General features: G+C 40.2%; 1 protein-coding gene across 5 annotated transcripts in view; it reads left to right on the forward strand.

Moving 5' to 3' along the window:
* The first annotated feature begins 755 nt into the window (after positions 1-755).
* Tspan5 (tetraspanin 5) overlaps positions 756-23,788 on the forward strand; it is a 167,461-nt gene continuing 144,428 nt past the window's right edge. For 2 of the 5 annotated variants that reach the window (XM_078021886.1, XM_078021888.1), the window contains exon 1: positions 756-1,242. In XM_078021886.1, the coding sequence (XP_077878012.1) occupies positions 1,162-1,242 (81 nt within the window). In that variant the 5' untranslated portion in view covers positions 756-1,161. Of the gene's footprint in view, positions 1,243-6,148; positions 6,154-23,788 lie in introns of those variants that run through there. The other 3 variants (XM_078021887.1, XM_005338560.5, XM_078021890.1) reach the window with 3 other exon arrangements.

Raw genomic sequence — 23,788 nt, forward strand, 5'->3', positions numbered from 1 at the left:
TATTCTGCTGGCGGCGGGGACGAAGACGTGCATGGTCAGACCTCCTTGGGGCCATCTTTCCTTCGTCCTTCCCATTTCTAAGATGAAAATAATTTCTCCTGCAGGTGGGGAGGTCGGATTACAGTCGCCAGGGACTCAGGAGACTTTCCTTTGCATCGTCTCCAACCTGCTTTTCTCTCTCTTCCCCAACACCCTAACTACTCGTGGTCACCCTCAGCTAAGTCCATGACCAATTTCTTCTCCTGCTTAGTGGCACAGCGTTCTTCTTTTGCCACAAAATACGGTGGAGGAGGAGGGGGCGTGAGTGTGGTTGCGCTCGGAAGGGGGGTTGTTCCGGGAGGGGTAGATTCCCCACACCCAGTCCTCTCTCCGGGGAGCGAACCTCTCTCCCAGTTCCCTCCAGAACTGCGGGCTGCTGTTGGTGGCAGAGAGGGACCCGCGGATCCTCCATCCCTGTCACTCTGCCACGCTGTTCCCAACCGGCGCGCCCTTATTCCCTTCCGTCTACTGTCCTCCCCATTTATTCCGCGACAGCGCGAGGGTTTTGGGGCTGGCTAAAGAACCCGTGGAGAGAAAGAGAGCAGGAGGGGAAGAGAGCCTTGGAGGGAGGCGGCGGCGGCGGCTAAGTGGTGTCACTGCCACTCGGGAGCGCTCGAGCCCGTGCACGCGCGCGCTCCGCGGAGGCTCGGCGGTGGGCGGAGCTGCAGGAGGCGCGGGCGGTGGAGCCGCGGACCAGGCGGGCGGAGCGAGCGGCGGGAGGAGCGAAGGGTGGGAGGGAGCGCGCGAGCAGGCGGGCGAGCTGCGTCTCCGCCAGCATCTGCCGCTGCCGCGTTTGCCCGAAGCCCGGGGACCGATCGCCGGACTGGCCGCCTGGCGCACAGACGCAGGCGCCCGCTTTGTGCTCAGGGCCAGCTTCGGCTAGGCTCGGGTTTGCAGCGTGCTGCTTCTCGCCCGCTCGCGGACACCCGCTCCGGCGGCCTCGGCTCGCGAGGGGCTGGAGGTGCGGGAGCCGCTTTCCGCTGGTCGGTCCCCGCGCGGCTGAGCCCGGGCCGCCCGCGCCGCGGCCCCGAGCTCAGCTCCTTGCCGGGCTTGCTCCGAGCAACGGTGCTCCGGGGCTCCAAACTCGGGCTGCCGGGGCAAGTGTCTTCATGAACCCAGAGGATGTCCGGGAAGCACTACAAGGGTCCTGAAGTCAGTTGTTGCATCAAATACTTCATTTTTGGCTTCAATGTCATATTCTGGGTAAGTTGGAGCGCTCCAGGGATCTCAACTATTGTGGCCGATTGATTCTCGACAATTTCCCCCCCGCGTCGTTGGCTGCTTTTACTTTTCGCAGCCCCTCGGGCGCTTGCAGAAGCCTGGAGAGGCATTTGCCTTCCGTCTTTCCAGCTTGCGCGTTGAAGAGAGAAACATTGAAATCCTTTCTAGGAATGAGAGGGGTAAAAAGAAAAACCGAGCTGGAAAGGGGGCACCCAGGCCTTGGGGTGGCTTTTTAAGGGACGAATAGTAGGGATGCAGATGAAAGAAAGGGCTCGGCAGTTTGAGAAACGAGCAACCCCACGAATTAGATTTGCTCCCCGTGGGATATGGATGTTGGGCAGAGCGTGGTGTCATAATAGGGCAGGCTAATCGGGCAGAGCCGACCCTGAGGTCCACCTTCTAACAAGGATCTGATTGGACGAGGGCTCGGCTCCGTGTTGCCGCGGCTGGTCTGTGCCGTGCTTAGCGTGTATCTCTTTGCACCATCTCGGGCTTTGTGTAGGATGCAGATGCTGTGGTATATGGTTCTGTAATGTGAACGTAAATAACGCTTCCTGCACGCTTTTACCCCTTTCAGCTGGAAAGCGCTCCTTTTGCATAATGGACTGGCCAAGTGGGCGTGCGGGGTGGACGGATTTATTTCTATATATATCATTGTCAGGATAATAATAAGTCACCATCAACATATGTTTCAGTATGCTCGTGCCTCACGTCCTCCTTTTTTAAGGAGCGACACAGAGCTGGATGGGTTTTGGTAACCCTTGGAGGAATGCAAGGGAGAAGGTGTATGAGATGTGTTTTACTGGAGAACCCAGAGAGCAGATGCTTGAAGACAAGATTCAAACCATGCTCTCTGCGTGGTACTACTGTGTGCTGGGCATCTATTGTAATTGGGCTGGGACCCTACTCTTTTGTTTTGATTTTTTGTTCCAGGATCTTGTAAATGTGTTCTGCAACCAGACAAAGAGTTCTCCAGGACAAGGGGAACACACTGGGTTTTCTCCCCATCTCATCCCATCCCATCCTCTTCCTCACTGGGAAACCCCTTCCCCTTGAAAAGTAAAGATGGTGGCCATCTGGGGGTGTTCTCGAAGTTGCTGTTCAGTGTGAGGTAAACAATGATCTAACTGCAGGATCAATAATAGTCTACAGCTGTCTGAACATAGGGTGTATTTATTTGGATCTCTTTTAATTTGGCTATTTGCTATAAATGTAAACATCTGTAAGAATAGTTGTCAGTGCAGCTCTTTATATTCTTTTTTCCCTACCACACTTTTACTAGGTTATTTTATTTTCTATTTTCTATAGGAGCATCTTGCTTTGGTTATGTATGTTTTGTGAAGGAAATGGAAGAGACCACTTTGTCATCTGTTCTCAGGACTGATAAAAATTAATTGGGGGACATGTGAATAGGTTTATGGGCAGGTTTTTGTCAGTTAGCTACATGGTTCCTATAAGCACGCTGCACACCCCCCCCCCAAAACATTGTTGCAAAAATAGTGAGAATAAATTATTTTCTTTCTTTGCTTCTCTTTCTAATCCTTTCTGGAAATGTTTAAGTGGTAGGTTGGCCTATTACTGAGTAAACTATTTTGATTTTATCAGAACTTTCTTCTTGACTTTGAGAGGCAAGGACCAGTGGAATTGAGCTGGCCCTTGGAGGGACAGTGAGTCCAGGCCTCTCCATTCTGCTTGAACACTTCCAAAAGTTGCACATTTCAGCTACCAGGCAACAAAAAGCACCCAGGGGCTTTCTCTGCAGTTTCATAGCAGGGAGTGAAAAGGAAATAAAAGGATTTGGGCCTGTTCCCTGACAGTTTAGTGTAATTTTGTAGAGTGCACAGAGGCAAATTTAGCCTTTTCTCTGGATTAGGTTGCAACAGAACCCCTGGAATTATGCAGAGCTTCAAAGAATTACCGAGTGCTTGCATGGAGAGTTCCAGAATAGACCCACATCTTGTCTGATTTTGAAGGTCTTCATGTGGGTGGGAGGGAGTTCTGTAGAAAGCCTGAAAGCAGACTGAGGCTGTTTCTAAACCAGCAGCCCAGGCAGAATTGCTAAGTAGGTGCCTACTTAAGAGGGCCCTCCTCTTCCCTGCTGCCTACATGCCCTCCCCCACCTCTCTGTGTAAAGCTTTTTTTCTCATCTGTCCCCTCAAACCTTTCCTGTCTAGCTCACTGTTCCAAAATCATCCTATATTTAAATTTCTCAGTTTATCAGAACCACCTTCTTTAGTCCTGCTCAACAGGAAGGCATCTGTGTTATTTGATTAAGGTAATTCAGACTACAATGTTAGTGGCTGAAGAACTGGTGTTAGTAGTACAGGCAGTGTGTTTCAAAAAGTTGCTCAGTTCTGATCTTTACAGTCATCAACCTGTGTGTGAGGGCCAGAAACAGCTGACTCAATGCAGCTCCTGTACAACTATGAAGAAGAAACTGCTAACAGACAGCATGGTTTCCTGCTCTTTCATTTTCACACTGACATGCTAGAATAAATTCGAAACACATTGAAGATATGTAGAGATACAGATCTGGTGAAATAAAATGGAAAATATTGTGGCACTAGTACACAGTTTGCTCCTTTTACTAATCAGCAGTTAGCCAGTAAATTGCCGTGTGCCTCAGTTTCTCAGCTGTTAAAATGACGGGATTTTTGAGTAGTAAAGTTCTTCCTGGTTATGACAAAGAATGAAGCTATCGAGTTCTAATATGTGGGCAAAGAAAAATATAAGAGATGGGCACTAATATATATAGTATATACGGGGACACTTGTTAAGTTAATAGACTTTTTTTTTTCCCTGAGACTTTGCTGGAGACCAGTTTTATTATTTTCATTTCTTTCTCAAAGATCCTTTCAATTAAAAAAATACTTTTGCTAATTTCTTTGTGGTCTGTTTAGTTATTGGTATGGTATTCATGCTTCCCTTTATCCACTGTGAATCTCAAAAGTATTCCTGTGAGTCATTAAATATATTTTTATTATTAGAATTACAGTTTCATGTGTTAAATCTGAATCATTTTATATAACAGTTGTAATGATATTCTGAGTAACAAAGTTAACATCTTGTACAGATTCCTTTCTCATTAGTTATCACTGGGTGGTAGGCAAAACAAGGTTTTCCCTATTATATATTGGAACAACCCAAGACAAAGAGGATTGATTTTCTTGAGGGTGTCACCAAACTATGACATTTCTCAGAAAACCCTAAGATATCTTTGGGGAAGGAAGAGAAAGAGGGTTTTGTTTTATATTTCATTTTTTGTAGTGCCGGGGAATTGAACCCAAGGCCTTGTGCAGGCAAGGCAAACATTCTACCAACTGAGCAATATCCCCAGCCTGAGGGTTTTGTTTTAAAGTCAGTCATTTTAGGTACTGAATCCCTATATCGTATTATCCATCTTTAATACATATTTTGCTCTGGACCTTTATTTGGATACATAACTGTTTCTGAGCAAGTAAATTAATGTCAATATACTGGTTATTTATTGCTACATAACATCCCCCAAATTTAGTTTTTTAAAACAAAACTTAATTATTAAGCTCATAGTTCTGTAATTTGGCCAGGTTCACCTGGGCAGTTCTCACTGGGGGTCTCTGGTGCACTTGCAGTGAAATGTGGCTGGGGCTGGAGTTAGTTGAAGCCTCCCTGAGGTGGAATATCTAAGATTATGCTCTCTCATGACTGGTAGTTGATGCTTCTTGAAGACTTAGCCAGAGCTGTTGACCAGAGCACCTGTAGGTGGCTTCTTCCTGTCTCTGAGACTGGAAGAAGCAGCCTCCAATCAGTTTAACTGTATCTGAAAGTGCAACAGTGTCACTTTCATCTGTTCCATTGGTTAAAGGACTTACAGAGCTTGCTCAGTTGCAGGGAGGTGAAGAAATAAATTATTCCTTTTGATGGGGGAGTGTCAAGGTAACATTGCAGAAGGTTGTATGAGTTGCAGCCATCTTGGGAAAATACAGTCTGCTTTTCTGAGCTTTAATTTTTTATTTATAAAGATAATATTTGTCTAATGGCATCATAGTTTTTCAAGGATTCACTAAAATAATATACTAATTAGCACAAAATCTCAGTATTTAAGAAATGGTGAAGTTCATTATTGTGTTCGGATACCATACCAGTTCTATCCTGGGCTAAAGAACTTCTCGAATGTCTTTGCCTAGTACTTTGGCCTCATTACTACTAGGTGATGATAATACTCTTAAGATCTGCCAAGGATATAAGGCAAGTGGGTTCGATAGATTTTTATCATGATTTATTAGAAAAGACCCTATAGATCAGTGGAAGCCCTGAACAACTTACAAGAATCAAGTCATTTTTCTCTTCTCTGTGGTACAAGGATAGAACAGCCTTGGATACTTGAGGCCAAATTTCTTTTTTGGTGTGCTTTCAAATATTACATTGTGTTACAAGTAGTGGTTTATCTAGAGTTGATGGCAGAATGTTGCATCTAATTTGCTTCCATAGGGCTTAAATTCAGAGAGGAGAGAGATTTAGGGAACCTTGGTGGGGGGGTATCAAGTAGGAAGCCTTATCTTATGATTCAGTATAAATTGCAAGATGTTCTGGAATGATGATACATCAGCAGTTTATAAGTCATAATTTTTGTTTTAATTTGCTAGACATCTGTTAGCTTCGATGGCAACCATATGGGAGTCTAAATTGCCTTTTGAATTACAGGGAGATGGTAGAAAGAAAGCTAAATATGGTTATGGAAGTGTCATGTGGGAAAAGCATAAGAAAGGTATGCAGACCTCAGTGGGGAAAGTAATTGAACATTGACTTGCTTGTTCTGGCCACTCACTCAGTCTGAGGTGCTGGAGCATTCTCACTTGATGATATACTTGAAGGAAGCCAAAGGGAAAAGTTGGAAAACCAAGTCATATTCTGCCCACCATAAAACTGCCAAGGTGAGCTCATTTAGATGGATCCCTCTGTCTTAAAAGCCATAGTAATAGGTAGTCCCTGGTAAAGGATAAAGCAATGTGTTGTTTTTCTTTTCTTTACTCCCCTGTTCCCATTTCTTTTCTTTCTTTTTGGAGATAGGGTTTCACTATGTTGCCCAAACTGGTCTTGAACTCTTGGGCTAAAGCGATGTTCCTGCCTCAGCCTCTTAAGTAGTTGGGACTATAGGCATGCACCACTACACCTGGTGTGATGTGCATTTTTTTAAAAATTTATATATGACAGCAGAATGCATTACAATTCTTATTACACATATAGAGCACAATTTTTCATATCTCTGGTTGCATACAAAGTATATTCACACCAATTCGTGTCTTCATAACTGTACTTTGGATAATAATGATCCTCACATTCCACCATCATTTCTAACCCCATGCTCCCTCCCTTCCCCTCCAATCCCTCTGCCCTGTCTAGAGTCCGTCTATTCCTCTGATGCTCCCCTTCCCTACACACTATGAATCAGCCTCCTTATATCAAAGAAAACATTCGGCATTTGTTTTTTGGGGATTGGCTAACTTCACTTAGTGTTATCTTCTCTTAACTCCGTCCATTTACCTGTGATGTGCATTTTTAACAGAGCTTTACAATTATGTCTTTCTTCTAAGGATCTTACGAGCATATTATGATGTCTTTGTGACTGACAAAAAAAATCAGAGCACAGAGATGTGAAGTGATATGGGGTGACTTTTGTGGTGTGGAAGAACCTGTCAGGGTTCATTTTTGGAGTGTTAAGTCTCTTCCATAACTATAGTCTCAGCTTCTCAGTTTGAAACTTATTTTAGAAGATGCTTGTTATTCTAAAATAAAACATCAAGTAAGTCATTTACATCTGTTCATAATTGAAAAGCAATAAAGTTTTTGCATATGTCACAATTAATACCACCCATGAGCACAAAAAGGTAAGTTGAAAATGTTATAAAAATATGATAGATTAATGAATTATATCTAGTTTATTGAGAATTTATAAATGAAATTAGAGTATTAAAGATAATATTCTAGAGTCACGTGTTTCTATGCATAACACTCATGACTGTCTTTTTTTTTTTTTGATACTGGGAACTGACTATCTTAAAATTTCTAACTTCAGACTTCTGAATCATACTCCATTGGATTATAATGGTCCTGTGTGGGGATTGTCTCTCAGTCATTACTTAAGTACAGTGTGTCACACACTGTCTGTCATATAGTAGGTATTAAAATATGTGTTTGTTGCATGAATGAATTAGAGAGTCATTGGAAAGTACATAGGAGTCATCTCTAACTTCCTAATCAGGGAAGCATTTTCCTCTGTAATATCTTTCCAGCCTTCTAAGAATGAATCTGTTTTAAATCACTTTAATCATTAGAGCATTTTGTCTTCAAACTAGGTCTAATCAGCCTCTGCAGTTTCCATCCTAACTTATTGTTGTTGACTTTAATTTTTTTTTAACTTTAAAACATTTCAAACCTATAGAAAAATTGCAAGTGGTCCAAAGAACTTGTTTTTATCTTGAATCATTTGAGGCAGAGTTGCCAGTATGATGGCTCTATAAACTAGGATATTCTCCTAGTAACCACAGTGCCACCATCAGAACCAGGAAGTTACACTGATATATTACCCCTATCCAATTGTTTTTTAAAAAAATTATTTTTATTTTTAATTGTAGTTGGACACAATAACTTTATTTCACTTATTTATGTTTATGTGGTGCTGAGGATCGAAGCCAGGGTCTCACAAGAGCGAGGCAAGTGCTCTACTACTGAGCCACAACCCCAGACCCCCCCATCCAATCTTTAGACCTCATTTAGTTTTCCTCATTATTCCACTAATGTGTTCTAAAGCCAAGGGATCCAGGACAGAACCACACATCATATTTAGTTATATCTTTTTAATTCCTTTCAGTTCTTCACTATCATGAAATTGCACTCTTGAAGATTATAAGCCAGTTATTGTGCAGCATGTCTTTCAATTTGGGTTTCTCTGCCATTTCCTCAAGCTTGTATCCAGACTGTGTGCCTTTGGCAGGAATAGCACCAAAGTGACACTGTGTTCTCACTGCATTCCATCAGGTGGCAAATTTCTGTTTGTCCCATTGCTGATGATGGTCATTTGATTAAGGTGTCATTTGCCAAGCTTCTCTACCATATAGTTCCTTTTGTAATTTATAAATATTTTGTGATAAGTTACTTTGAAACTATGTAAATAGCTCATCATCAAATTTCCAGTTCATTTATTTATATCAGTAAGAACCTATAGCCTCCTGTTTTCATCTGTTACTCTCATTATTTACTTTGATTTTAAACTGGTCCCATCCTTAGCCATTGGCAGTCCTTTCACATTGGCAACAGTAACTTTTTTAAAAAAAATCTTTATTTTTTTTATTTTTAGGTGTAGATGGATATAACACAATGCCTTTATTTTTATATGGTGCTGATAATTGGACCTGGGTCCCGCTCATGCTAGGCGAGCACTCTACTGCTGAGCCACAATCCCAGCCCCCTCTTTTGTTATTTTATTTTATTTTTAGCTATAGATGGACACAATACCTTTATTTTATTTATTTATTTTTATGTGGTGTTGAGGATCAAACCCAGTGCCTTGCACATCCTAGGTGAGCGCTCTGCCACTGAGCCACAACCCCAGGCCCGACAGTACTCTTTTTAGTCCCATCAATCTTTGAGTGCTTCCTTGCTTTCTGGCAGAAACAAGATGTTTCCAGCACATCTTATAATTTGCCTGTATCTTTCCTATCAGCCATTCCTTCAAGGAGCTTTGGTTCCTTTCCATTAAGATGGTAGTTAGAAGCCAAGGTTCAGTCACTTGGTGTGCTCATTGCTATTAGGGCATCAGCAATCCTGGGTTCTCTTAGTGGACAGAACGGTGGAATATTTACACATATTTACACTTGTGTTTATTTAATCTACCTCTCTCTCTCTATTTTTTAAAAAACCTGATTTCATGGTAATAGCTTAAATTCCTATCTGATATCAGAGGGTTTAATCTAATTATTTTGCTCTCCACATTTATATCTGCTGCCTTTGACAGTGAGATTCCTGGCTGCTGTTATTCTTGATATAGTTATTTGATAAACCTCCCCATATGTTACCAGTCTTCAGCTACTGCCCTTCCCCTCCTCACATAGTTGACCTTCTTACCTGCCAGTACTTCCAGCATTCCAGGCCACAATCCCTACACCCATCACGTGGACACCTTTCTTATTCTGATCTGCTGTTCTGAGCTTCCTTAGTATCCTTCCCCTATCTGTGTCACTTGGTCTCACCAAAAGACTTATGTCTCTTTCCTGTTGTACTTTATAATTTTAAAAATAACCATTATGTCATTGTTAAACCTTCTGTTTTCCTTCTTTAAAAGTTAGTTCTTCCATATGTTTCATATAACATTTCCAGATTGTGGTTTGCCCAGGTCATGGAACTCTGCCTGTGGTCCCATTTGGATGCACCTCCATTAATGTAGCAACCAGAATGGAACACATTTTTCATGAGTTGTTCCGACCATCCAGAGTGCAGTGGGCTATTACTCTTGAACTCTTCCTTTATTCTCTAGGCAGAGCTGGACCTGGAGACAGAAGCCTCTGCCATGGCTGGGATTTGACTATGAGCAAGTTACTCTCAGAATAGAGACCCCCTCTCAGTTGTTTATCCAAAAAACTGGGGAAATAATTTTCTGCAGAATGATTTTCCAGCATTAAATGAGATCATACTTATAAAAGTACTTTGTAAAAGATAAATCTCTCAATGCAAATATTAGTGATTAACCCAGGCTAAACTGCATATGCTTTTCCTGGTAGCCAAAACATTGTTGACTCTGGTTGAAGTCCGTCCTTCCTTCCTTCCTTCCTTCCGTCCTTCCTTCATTCCTTCTTCTATTGGGAATTGAACTCAGGGGTGCTTTATCACTGAGCTACATTCTCAGTCTTTCTATTTATTATTTATTTTTATTTTTTTAATACTTATTTTTCAGTTATAGGTGGACATATATCTTTATTTTTATGTGGTGCTGAGGATTGAACCCAGTGCCTCATGCATGCTAGGTGAGCGCTCTACCTCTGAGCCACAATCCCAGCCCCTCTATTTTTTATTTTGAGATAGGGTCTCACTAAGTTGCTGAGGCTGCCTTTGAACTTTCGATCTTCCTGCCTCAGCCTCTCAAGTAACTGGGGTTATGGGATATGCCCCACCATGCTTGGCCTGGTTGAATTTCTAGTGAAATAAAACCCTCACTTCTTTTTCAAGTGAATCTCTATTAAACCTATCACTCTAGATTAAATGCTAATCAGAAGCTCTAATCTTAAGTTAATAATTTGAATTTAGATTGACTACTGTATAAGTTTCCTATTTAAATATTTTAGTTTTGCTCAGTGGTTTTTAAACTGTGTTTCCAGGTACTCTACGAGAGTGTGTGTGTCTGTTTGGGGGTGGCGTTATTTTGTGTGCAAGGAAAGGCTGAATAGGTATGTCTCTTACATCTTTCCTCTGGAGAACTTTAGCCATTTGTTTTGGTATTTTGAGATACCATGAAGGATCTTTCTTGGGAAAGAAAGTCAGCTTTCTGTGACTGTGACAAAATATTTGAAATAATTAACTTTAAATGAGGAAAGGTTTATTTTTGCTCACAGTTTCAGAAGTTTCTATCTATAGTCATTAGGCCCTGTTGCTTTGGGGCTGTGGTGGCACACTACATCATTGTGGGAGTACATGGCGGAGAAGGACTCTTCACCTCATGGTGGTTAGAAAGTAAAAAGAGAGGAAAAGTGACTAGAGTTCCAATAACCTCTTCAAGAGTTCATCCCCTACCCCCAGTGACCCAGCTTCCTCCAAGGAGTCCCACCTCTTAAAGTTTTCACTATCTTCCAACAGAATCACAGGCTAGTGACCAAACCTGTAACATGTGGGCTTTACGAAACACTTTCTTTATTTTATTTTTTATTTATTTTTTTATTATTTTTTTTATTGGTTGTTCACAACATTACAAAGCTCTTGACATATCATATTTCATACATTAGATTGAAGTGGGTTATGAACTCCCAATTTTACCCCAAATGCAGATTGCAGAATCACGTCGGTTACACATCCACAATTTTACATAATGCCCAATTAGTAATTATTGTATTCTGCTACCTTTCCTATCCCCTACTATCCCCCCTCCCCTCCCCTCCCATCTTCTCTCTCTACCCCATCTACTGTACTTCATTTCTCTCCTTGTTTATTTTCCCATTCCCCTCACAACCTCTTATATGTAATTTTGTATAGCAATGAGGGTCTCCCTTCATTTCTATGCAATTTCCCTTTTCTCTCCCTTTCCCTCCCATCTCATGTCTCTGTTTAATGTTAATATTTTCTTCCTACAAAACACTTTCAAAGCACAGCAAAAGGTCCTTCTTAAATTTAAAAAGAATATTTTTTAGTCTTGATAGCTAAGGTATGTTTAAAACAATTTACTGCTTATGTAGGTTTTTATCTCTCTTCATGAATGGGAAGTCCCTCTCACTAAGTAGAGGTGGTCTCCGTAGGACTAGTTGTTATTTTATCCGTTTACAGATATATTAGTAGGTTAGAAGACAGTTTTTCCACCATTTCAGATTCAGTGGTTCATCCAGGGTGGAATTAGTGAAACTAGTTTTTTTTTTTTTTTAATGTGTTTAAGTCCTGTAGGTAATTGTGATACCCAGTCAAGACTGAGAAACTCTGGTTTGTTTTTCATGGGAATATGTGGCTTTTGCTTCCTGTTGCTCTCTGGAGGGGACACATGGGTGTTGTAGAGCGTGACTAAAGGGTGACTGATTTTACCAGAACATGCTGCTGCTGCTCTTTGCTTACATGGAAAAAAAAAAGTGGCCTATTTAATCCCTGATGGAATTCTTTTATTAATCTTAAAGTGCCAGTTTACTTTTAAACCCCAAATCCCTAAAATAAAAATGAAAAAAATCTCTTTAAAGAGAACTTATTATGTTACAATTAATATACTAATAATTAGCACATGTAGGAATAGAAACTAGCCATTCCTTTGATAGACATAATGAAGAACAAGACTTTTTGTTCCTTTTCCCTGGTCATACTGCTTTGCATATGTCAGCATGGTGGGCTTTATTTATTTATTTTTTTGCAGGCTCAGGATTGAATCTAGGCCTTGTATATGCTAGACAAGGGCTCTATCACTAAGCTACATCCCAAATCCTTTTTATTTTGAGACAGGATCTTGCTTGGTCTGGTCTTGAATTTGTGAATCTCCTGCCTCATCTTCCTGAGTAGCTGGAATTATAGGCATGCACCACCATGCCTGGCTAATACTGAATTCATTAGTTCAGCAAACCATCCTTAACTTCAAAACATCGTCCTCCCTGTTCCTGCTGACTTTCCTTTCAGCCTTAGTTTCCCTGTTTTCCTCCCTGACCTCCAGCTCTGGCTGGACACTCTCTGCGGAGGACAGGTGTGGCTAGCTGTGCATGGCAGTTTCGTGGAGTTGACTCAGCTCTAATGCTGTGGATGGAACACTTCTTTTCTCAGGTCTCAATTTTCAGCACCAAGACAGGTGCCAATAAAGCAAACACTAACATTTGTCAGTTTACTTTTTAAATTTTATTTATTTATAGATGTTGATGGACATTTGTTTTATTCATTTATTTATATGCTGTGCTGAGAATCAAATGCAGGACCTCACACATGTCAGGCAAGTGCTCTACCACTGAGCCACAACTCTATTTCTTGTTAGTTTACTTTTAAAAAATTTTAAATATTAACTTTAGTTTTAGGTGGACACAATATATTTATTTTATATTTGTGTGGTACTGAGGATTGAACCCAATGCTTTATGCATGCTAGGTGAGTGCTTTACTACTGAGCCACAACTCCAGCCGCCATGTCAGTTTACTTTTAAATTTTCAGTGTATAACATCCAAGGTAGGCAAAATGAATTTCCCCATTACTTTCTTCTTCTCTTTCTTCCTCTCCTTCCCTTTCTCCTTCCTTTTTCCTTCCCTCCATCACCTTTAAAAAAATTAGGTCTGGATTCCTACAGTGAAAATCCTTTGAAGGAAACAAAAAATGGAATTAAAAAATCTATATTTTTTGAGCATAGCAGGGTATGTAAAAATGTTTGAGACATTTGCTGAGGCTAGCACCATTCCTAAAAAACCAAACTGAACCCAACCCAACCAAACCAACAACAACAATAAAACCAAACCAGCATGGCATATATGCCCTGTGGTTATCCCTGGTATTATCCGAATGTACATAAAGGATTGTTAATTATGAATTACAAGGTATAATTTTTAAGGAATATTACCACTAAGCTTAATAACAAAATAGTGTTTGGAAATGGATGGCAAAATATTTTGGCTCCCCTCATTGAAGCGGCTTAGTGATGTTCTATACCTCTTCCAGCTACTATTTACTATTTAGATATGTTATAAGACATGGGGCTCTTTTACTTGTCGAAATTTCTTTTTCTAAATTACACTTGGCACTAACGCTTGAATTTCTAAAAATCTGGAGGGAACAGCTGGTGCTCTAATAAATATTCAGGCCGGCTATTTTAATGCTTTGTACTCAATTAAGTAGTCCTAATAAAGGAGGAACGCTTGACTTAAACATTTCTCAAAGTGTAATGTTTTGATTCCAACAAAAATTTCCCCCGATGTTAATATTTCCCCCCCAAGCAGTGTTAAAACTTTTCCCTGCCAAGTAAGTAGTTCTGCTCATGGGTGATGCAGTTTGTGCCCAAAGTTAGTTCTCCTGTTTTGAGCTGTAGTCGTGTTCCTGTAGCCTAGCCCTTTCACTGATGAAGACCTCAGGTCATTGACCTTGAGGAGAATTCTTTATAAGGCACAATATTAAAGCGTGACATGAGAGCCATCACAGCCTGGGCCTTCTAGTGATCTGGGGAGTAGGCAGGTGGAAGAGTCTGCTGTGAAGGAGTCTAGACTTCAGTATGTCTGCTTTTTACCCTGCTGAATTTCCAGACTGACGGCCTTAGACAGGTTGCTTTCCTACTCTAGTTAAGTCTTTTCCTCATCTGCAAAATGACATGTTTTAGTATAAGTATTAATATTATTTTTGGGTGCTGGGGATCGAAACAAGGGCCTCATGCATATTAACCCAAGGCTCTACGACTGAGCTACACCCCCAGCCTAACTTATATTATTAATAGTAAAATTAAGACCAAACATCTATCTCAGTTAATGTGTGTACCTTGCTTGGAATGTTCCATAGATATTAGCAATTATTACTCCATTTTCCTTAACACCCACCAAATCTTTGGGTTGTTTTTCCTTAACTTCCTTCAGAACTATTAAAATAATCTTGCATTGTAACATATATTTTTCATTCTCTGTAATGTTCTGCCTACATAAGTGCATTCTCAAAATAACTAAAGGAGAAAAAGATCTAACAAACGTTCACAATGTTCTATTCAGTATCTGTGAATGGCATGTAATTCTTATCATGGAGATCAGACTATGAATTCATCGCTATTGTTTGTTGTTAATTTTCTCATTTAAAACCCAGTTAACATTCACTCTTCATTTTCTTTGCAAAGCCAAACCATCTCATATTAGTATTTTGTACCCTGAAGTTGAGTTTCAGCTGTCCATTCTGGTATTAGGCCTGACACCTGAGAAGGGCTGGGGTGGGATAGAGACTTTTTTTTTTTTTAATATGCATTAAATCTGGGTATTCTGGAGCTCCCTGTATGGCTGTAACTGTATATTTTTAGCTTTTTATGGTATCATAAATCCTGCATGTTTTGATCATTGTTTACTTTTTGTATTTCAGGCACATTCTTTAGGTTATCAAGGTGAAAATCAAGTCATTGAGAGAGACAGCTCGGGTTTTCCCCTTGTCTGTTCTTCTAGTTGATGCAGAGCTAGGATTCTGGCCTGAACTAGCTGGGTCACTGACTAAATGGGCCACCTATTTTGGTGAATGAGTGACTTGGTGAGTGGCCTCCCCCCAGTGTGTAAATGGGATGCACTGAGCGCTGTGCTCCTTTGCCCCAGTACTGTCATCTGACATAGAAGATACATGCTGTCACATTTCTGGGCATTCTTCCCTCTAACTGAGCTCAGCTCTGAGAGAAAAGGCTAGGGCATGCTAAATTAGTAGGTGTGGAGACTCTTGTCACTCATTCCCATGTAGAAGGTATGCTGAAAACGCCAGGCCTCAGAGGGAAGAGGAGGAACAAAGAGTTAGATGGGATTGTTAAAGAAGGAATGATGTACGTACACAAGGATTTTATAGAAGCATATTCATAATAATTTTTAGCTTGCCCCAAACCCCTTTAACTGCTGGCTTAGATTCTTGCCACATCCCCTTGGGAAAACATAAGCCACATTATCTCCTTGACCTCCTGGCATCTGATCGATGATTTTGGCCAATGCCTGGAGGATGCAGTGCCATCCTATGATCCAAAGCAGTGAGTCCCCAAGGGCAGTCATTTGCAAGTTACCTGTATGGTTTTGGACAAACTCTTGTGCCATGGCAGAGTTTCTCAGATTTTAATGTGCATACAAGTCATGTGGAACTCCAAACATTTGATTCAGTCTGCAAGATAGGAGATGGACCAGGCACCCAGCTGATGTCCATGGTTCTGGTCCATTGAGTATACTTGGAGTCACAAAGATCCAGTCTATTTCAAACTTATTCTTTTAAATAGACTCCATTATTAAAGTCTTAAATATACTACTTAAAAGGGAAACTTTTAAAACATCATTTTCAAATGCATACAATGACAGTCACTTGGCCTGTTAACTTCTGGGTAGCTACAGGTACCTCTTGGCAGGCCAAGTCAGGAACCTGCTTCCTTTAGTGGAGGTTAGCAAGCTTTCTGAGCAGTTGATATTCTGGCTTCAAATGGACACTTTCTCCTTGACTAGACCAAAGGATTAAAAGAGAGTTGAAAGGAAATGACTTTGGTGTCCAAGTTTATTTAATGCTGATCTGGCATCCCAGATCACTAGGAATCTTACTTTGGCAAATTGCATTTAAGTAATTTGCAGAAGGCATGCATTTATAAGTTGAAATTTATTAGTGAGATGCATGCTATTCTAGAGATAGAATGTTTGGGGGATATGTTGAAATGTTTGCCTACTTTGTGTTCTGTTCCTATGGAGTGGGTAGAGGAGTGGCATCCTCCATTTTGAAAAGGTGGAAATACCAGGCCCACCTTTAGTTCAATTTTAGGTATAAAAAGCATTGTATCTTAGGCTAACAGGAAGTTAACTTTAAATGCCCAGGAACTGTATCTTAGTGGGCCTCTTCCTTCTCCTGCAATTTACTGTTGCTTATGTTCAACCTTGGAATGAATCCTTTTCTTTGATGTAGTTTTTAAGAATAGGGCACTTTCCTTATCTTTTTCTATTGTAAAAAAACAATACAATAACATTAGTATAACTTTTTTTGTGTGTAGGTGGTGCTGGGGGTTGAGCCCAGAGCCTCATGGATGTGAACACTGAGGTACCTCCCCAGCCTCCAATATACCTTTTGTTAAGGAAAAGAAATTCACCACAGTCCCAATAATACTTTGTTTTGGTTCAACTACATTAAATTGGAAACTCCTCCTCAAGTGTTCTGAGAGCAGCAAACCAATACCCCAAAATGAAAAAAATAAAGCATTTTAGAGTTTCACTTGTAGTTCACCTATGAGGATTTGAATTTAGCAAATCACAGTTCCCTCACTTTATAAAGGAAAACCGCACTGCTACATCACTACCTTTTAAGCATTTGTTCTGACCTTACTGGCAACTCCTTTCTCAGGATAACATTTAGAATAAGTGTTTTCAACACACAGAGCAAATACCTTGTGAATAAACATCCATTTCACACCACCAGGGGGAAAAATGTAAAAATCAATAAATCTCCTGTAGGCATTTGAAAAACCCTGTACTTTTAAAGGAAGGAGTTACAAATGTTAAGTAAGTGGAAAACAAAAACTTAAGAACAAGGCTTGGTTTTAAGTGATTTATTTTTTTTTTTTTTGCCATGACTTTCTGCAAACAGAAGAATGTAACTGGGACCTTCCTGAGTGGGTTTCCTTGTTGCTGCCCTACTTATCCAATGACGGGCAATGACTGCCCACATGGCAACTCGTGGAGAAAACCTGCACAGTAGTAGTATTATTTTTTAATCTCATAACTGGAATCCTAAGGAAAATAGTGTTTCTTTGAGGTAGCTTGTCTGTTGGTTTTTGGAAGAGTAAATTGAATGATGATATAACTGTATGTGGCATTTTCGTTTTTTTCTTTGAGTTCGTAAGATGTAACGATCCCAGTGTTCTCATTGTGTGCTTTGAGGTTCCAAAATTGCTGTCCAATGAGGATTTGAAACAATTGAATGAGAGTTTGAAAATAGTGATTTTACTTCCCTTTTCTTAAGATGTAGAGTCAATATTTTAGGAATAAAGGGATAGGGGCCGCCAAACAAGTGCTGAAATATCTTTTATATTTTGGAGATACATGTGTACGTGCACACATATGTTCAGTTTAAAAATTGATATCTCTCCTTGGGTTTAAAAACATATGTTATCACTATATATCCTTTATGGCTATTAAATACTGATCAATATCCCTGGGTCCTTTTTGGGGGGCGTTTCCAGGGCCCTTAACCACTGAGCCACATCCCCAGCCCTTTTTTTTAATATTTTATTTTAGAGACAGAGTCTCTCTAAGTCGCTTTAGAGCCTCACTAAGTTGCTGAGGCTGGCTTTGAATTTGTGATCCTTCTGCCTCAGCCTCTGAGCCACTGGGATTATGGGTCTCACTTTTTTTTTTTTTTTTTTAAATCTAGATATTCATTTTCTTTGGAGAAAAAAGAGCAACTATCTGAATTACCATATGACCCCTAAACATTTTAATTCATGATTTGAGAGTAAAGACTCCTTATCATAATGTTATAAATATGTAAACTAAATGAAACTTTAAAAATTTATATTTATTTATTTTGTCGTGTTGAGGATTAAACCCAGGGCCTCATGCATGCTATTCAGGCCCTCTATCACTGATCCATATTCCTAGCTCTTAAATGAAGTTTTTAAAGTTAAAAATAAAAACTAGATATCAGTTAAGTATCTAAGACATAAGCAGAATAAAAATTACTATTGAATTTTTGATTCTTAGATGGAATTAGAAAATAAACTCTTTGAACTATATTATTACATCTTTACTGGCAACAACTAACAGATGGTTAATTATTGCTGAGAACCTTTCAAAATGCAATTTTTAATTTTAAAGGTCCTTTATGTTGAGTTTTCTTTCCCCTGCCCTTTCTTTCTTTCTGTGATTTTTCATTCCAGAATTGAGAAGATAGAACGTTTTTTTAGGGATGCTACATCTTTCTCAGTCTTTAAAAAGGCTGACTTGCTCATGAGGGAACAGAGGGTTGGAATTCTTTCTAACAGGAATGGCTGTGCAAATGTTTAATTCATTGTTCTTTGCTGGTCTTCTCAGGGCCCAAGTATTGGAATATGCTTTAATTGGTCTTTTGCAGTCCTGATTATATAACCTTAGGACTTAGTATATTGAATAAGACACTAAAAATCTTTTTAGGCCTTAGCCAAGTGTGATGGTGCATGCCTGTAGTCCCAGTAACTAGAAGCTGAGGTAGGAGGATTGCAAGTTCAAGGCCAGCCTCAGCAATTTAGTGAAGCCCTAAGCAACTTAGTGAAACCCTGTCTCAAAATAAAAAATAAAAAAAGGCTGGGGTGTAGCTTAGTGGTAAAGCACTCTTGAGTTCAGAATTCCCCCCCCCCCCCCGTGTGTGTGTGTGTGTGTGTGTGTGTGTGTGTGTTTGTGTGTGTTTTTAAGGCCTCTATTTTTTATCACTCACTTTTTCTTCCCTTTTAATAGTAGAATCTGCTTTTTTAGTTAAAAAAAAAATTTGCTTTTTCATCCAACCAAACTTTCAGGCATGCCCCTACTTTAACTGAGAGCTGCTCTCCTGGGAACTGAGCATCTGAAGGGCCTCAGGTGGTCTCAGCCTCACTTGGTGGAGACGGTGTACAGAGGGGACAGTGGGACTCCTTGCTGATTTTACCCATGGTCGAGTTTTAGCTGCGGTCAGTGGAGGAGGCATCTGTTTTCCATTTACACACTGAACTAGGGTGCAGTTGGCATTTGGCCTGGCTGTTCGTAGGCTGTGTGCTCGATGAATTGCCCATGTTGCCAAGTCCCAGCACTTTGCCTCCATTTGGTTCTACTAAACAGTTTTGGCTCAGTCGTTTTGATTAACATCAACCTTGCTTATGTTAAGTAACCATTCAGGTTATTTATTATGTATTACTCTTGTACTTTGGAATGAACAGACTCAAAAACCTCACCTCATATGGATTCCATATGTGGCTTTTAAGTTAAGCAGAAACACAAAGGCTTCCAATTAATTTGCACATAAAATTGCATACCGAATAGATTAAGCTTGAGGGCATAGGCATTATTTGAAATTCTTTGTCATCTCTAGTATCATTCATCCTTCATTTAAGCAAGCTATGAGGTGTTTGAAGATTCAGTGGTGATAAACATGTCCTATGTGGTTTTTTTTTTTATTACTGAATGCAGATATCCATGGGATTTATATTGTTGTTTGTTTTGCACTGATGAGCTCAAGAGAATATGGGATGATATGTATTTATAACAAAAGGACCATTACTTTTTATTTCTGTCATCCCCCTGCTAGGCGAGGCAGAGGATATTGAAATGTTTGAGCTAGTGGATGAATGAGATCGCCTGGGTTCGAACTTGGGCCTTGACACCTGCAAGCTGTTGATCATGAAGAGTTACTTCACTACTCTGAACTACTACAAAGTGGGTAACCTGTCCAGGATCATTGCAGAGCAGAGGACAGAGCAGTGCTGTCCACATAACTCTGAGCCAGTGCCTGAGAAGGCAGAGAGCTGGGTTGAGGCTGACCTGGTAACCAAGTGCCAATGATGACTACGCAGTGTAGTTGCAGGCTTTTTGTTCCTTGTCATCAGAGAAGGGAGTAGTCTGTGTCCAGGAGCCTCTGTGTTCCTTGGTAGGGAAGTTCACTCTGTGATAGAACTTCCAGGCTTTGCTTCCTGTTGTCCTTCACCCATGGGAGGAGAGCGGATCCCCATCCTTTCCTCTGGCAACTGGCTCTGAGGATTTTGTAGCCGTGCAGCTGCCACATTCCCCTCTCTGTGGGACCTGCATTTCCTCCCATGTTTAGCTGCAGCTGTCCACCATGTCCCTCCCTGTCCGGCCCTCTGTTCCTGTATTATAATGCCAGCATTTCTTACGTATTACCTGGAGGGTCATTTGGAGGACACAGACATACCTGGGTTTATTTGTTTTTTTAATAGTAATATATTCAGAACATTATAGTTTCAATAAAATAACATGCAGAAAACTACCTAAAAACACATTAAGTACCTAATAGCTAATTGAAATAAGTTCGTTTTTCTAAAGTAATTTTCCTAGGAACAAAATTAGCATCCATCTGGGCCCCACTGTAAAAACTTTGCTGTTCATAAATAGGTATGTTTGTGAAATTGCTTAATTTATTAATATATCATTTATTCTGATGATAATTTACAAATTCTCTATTGAATTTATATTTGCATGCTTATGGGTTTTTTTTTTTAAATGAATGGTGTTTATGAGTTGATGAACTTTAAGGAGTCTGGTATTTTAAATGGTTTTTCATTGTCTGAGAAGTAAAATTCTGATTTAAAAACAAAAAAAACCAAAAAACATTGGTGCTGTAGAAAAGGAAAGCTACCTCCCTCCCTGAAGTCAGTGTCGTTCAGAGTGGGAGCATTTGCCAAGTGGAATTTTGTGTGATCATTTTTCATTTTCTGAGCTATCATAAATGATTTCTCTTCCTTCCATGATATACAGGAAGATTTCTGGAACTGAAGTTTTATCCAGATTGGGAATAGTTTCTGTCTTGACATTCTACTGTTCATTTATTTCTTGATTTTTGGTGCATTTCTAGCTTAGATAATTTCTAAAGGTCAAGAAGGTGAAACAGAAAGGAGGAAGAGAAGCCTGGGTTGGGTCACCATATTGAGGGAAGAATATGCTTCAGGGAACTCTGATCCTACCACTGGAGTAAACAGTTACATTGTGGGGCTTTCAAACTCCTTTCCAACAAGAGGCATCAGCTGTTGCTTTATAATCAGTGATGTGAAGGGTTTATGTGGAGTAGTTGCTGGGATCATAAACTTCATTGGGGTAGTCATCTAAATATTGGAAGAGACACTTAGGGATACTCCTGTGCTCCTGCATATCTTACTGGGTATTCCATGAATGCCTTTCCATAGGCCATTTCTTAGGGTTGTGTTTGCAGTGAGCATCTTTCAGTGATGACATAAAGTCTCTCTCTAGGACAAAGAGCAGTCTCACCTACTGCTTACTATAAAGCAGTAGGATCCTCACGCACTGTTGTCCTAGCTGTGATGACCACCCACTGCATGTGCAGTTTCCATATGGGCCCCTCAACACCATCCTTCTTGGACCTCAAAGGCAAAGGGAATGGATGCAAACGATGCTCATGCTGCCTACTGTGCTATGAAAGGTGAAGTTCTTTGTCTCTGACCTGGGAGTCTCATGTCTTCTGCCAGCTTTAAAGAAAACTAATTTATTGCCTTCTAAGTAGGGTGAGATAAAAACCAAGCCCTAATACAGCTAGGGATGTAGCTCAGTGTAGAGTGCTTTCCTAGCTTGTGTGAGGCCCTGGGTTCAATCCCTGGTACTGCCCCCTGGTTCCCCCCCAAAAGACCCGATACAGGTGTGTTATGTATATGTTGAATACATAGCTAGTTAAATGTGTTCAAATATATCCCATTTAGGAAATAATCTCCTGGGCCTCCCCGGCAAAAAGCATGGTTAGGAAGCAAATGGTAGGTGGCTCCTCAGGGCTTCTCAGGTTTCTTAGACCTGTTGAGGGCTTCTCAAACACTTCCCATTTGTGCCACTGGCCATTGTGTCTTCAGAGAACCGAGGGAGACCAAGGCACCTTGACAAAGAATTATATCCCGAGTTAGGCAAGATTAAAGTGGACACTTGAGAGTGCAGAGCAGCAGAGTCCAGTTTTATTGGTCACAGTGGGAAGAGAAAACATGATGTTAGGAGCCTGGGCAACCCCAGGAGTACAGACCATGCAGACTGTAGCCAGGCAGGGGCAAGAGGCAGCCTTAGTCAGATAGACCCTGAAATAGGAGAGATGGGATGGGAAAGCCCAGGCTAAGGCAGTGGAGCAGAACTAAGAAGGGACTTGAAGACCAAGTCTCAGGAACAACCTGGTTCTGTGGGAAACGAGCTGTGGAAGATAATGTCTAAGTTTTTTTTTCTTTTGGAATTTATGGAATGAATTGTTTTCAAGCAGTTAAATAGTGCACTGGAGAATGACACTGAGATCATCCCCAAACTGGTTTAGGCAATTTAGAGAAAGAAGCATTTATAATTAACAGTTGTACAACGGATAAGAGCCAAGTAAGAACACTTGTTCAAAACAAGTTTGTTTTTTTTGTGTGTGTGTGTGTGTGTGTATTTTCTTTGTAATTTACTTAAAAAAGTATATTTACTTATTATCTACAGTAGGTTTTTTGCTCCTTGCACCATCAAAAGTAATATGTTTTATAGTAATTAGGCCCTAAGTTAAAATTCTAGATGGAAAGAGGACTCTCATTGCTCAAACATAGGAAATAAGATATTGAAATCTCACTCATCTGGTTTTCAAAGTGAATGTTACTGGCATTTACTCAAAACCAAATTCTAAATAATATTTTCATTCATTTAATGATATTTAGTTAACTTGATTATTAAGTACCCATAGCTATTGATTGAATCCACAATGACTGTTGGAATCTAGGGATTTAGGGACTGAATTAAAAAAATTCATGGATTTAAAAAAAAAAATATGGAAATATCATGGCTCAGTGACACCCCCCCATCCCTGACAGCCACCACATAAACAGGATGTGTGTGATGCTCCCTGGAGTTGTGTAGTGTGGCAGTGCTGTGTAGACTATGCACTGAGAGCGGGGCAAGGGCAGTCGTTCAGAGGCTAAAGTGGCATAGAAGCTGGATGGTCCTTTTAAGTTGAAAGGCTTCAGATATTTCTGGTAGTGCCATAATTTCCATCTGTTCCTCTCACTTTTTAAAAAGAAATGTGGTGTTAGTGGTAGGGCTTGATGCATAAAATTATATGTGTGCATGTATAAAATATATATTGTTTACTATTGTTTGTGAATTAATAGTCTGTCCATAATTAGGTTTGACTAATTTGACTCTAGTATATTTGTTATACTCAAAATGAAGAGGCTGCCAACCAAAATTTTTGATAGTTTTTCTTTTCTTGTAATTATATATGTGAGGTGTTAGCTAGTTTAAATGCACAGGTTAATAGAAATTGTTTTTAATATGCAAAGCTATTTTCTATTGCATAGCCCTGTGCATAATTTTAGGAAATAAAGACTGAGAATTAAAATACACTTTTAGTCAACATTCTAAATGCATTCTCATAGAAACCTTAAGGTTTTGCAAGTATTTGGAAAGGACAAATAAGATACTTGGAGTAGAACTCTTCCCGCCTCACATTAAAGGTATACCAC

This window comes from Ictidomys tridecemlineatus, chromosome 9 (genome assembly GCF_052094955.1).
Source record: "Ictidomys tridecemlineatus isolate mIctTri1 chromosome 9, mIctTri1.hap1, whole genome shotgun sequence".
Taxonomy (NCBI): Eukaryota; Metazoa; Chordata; class Mammalia; order Rodentia; family Sciuridae; genus Ictidomys; species Ictidomys tridecemlineatus.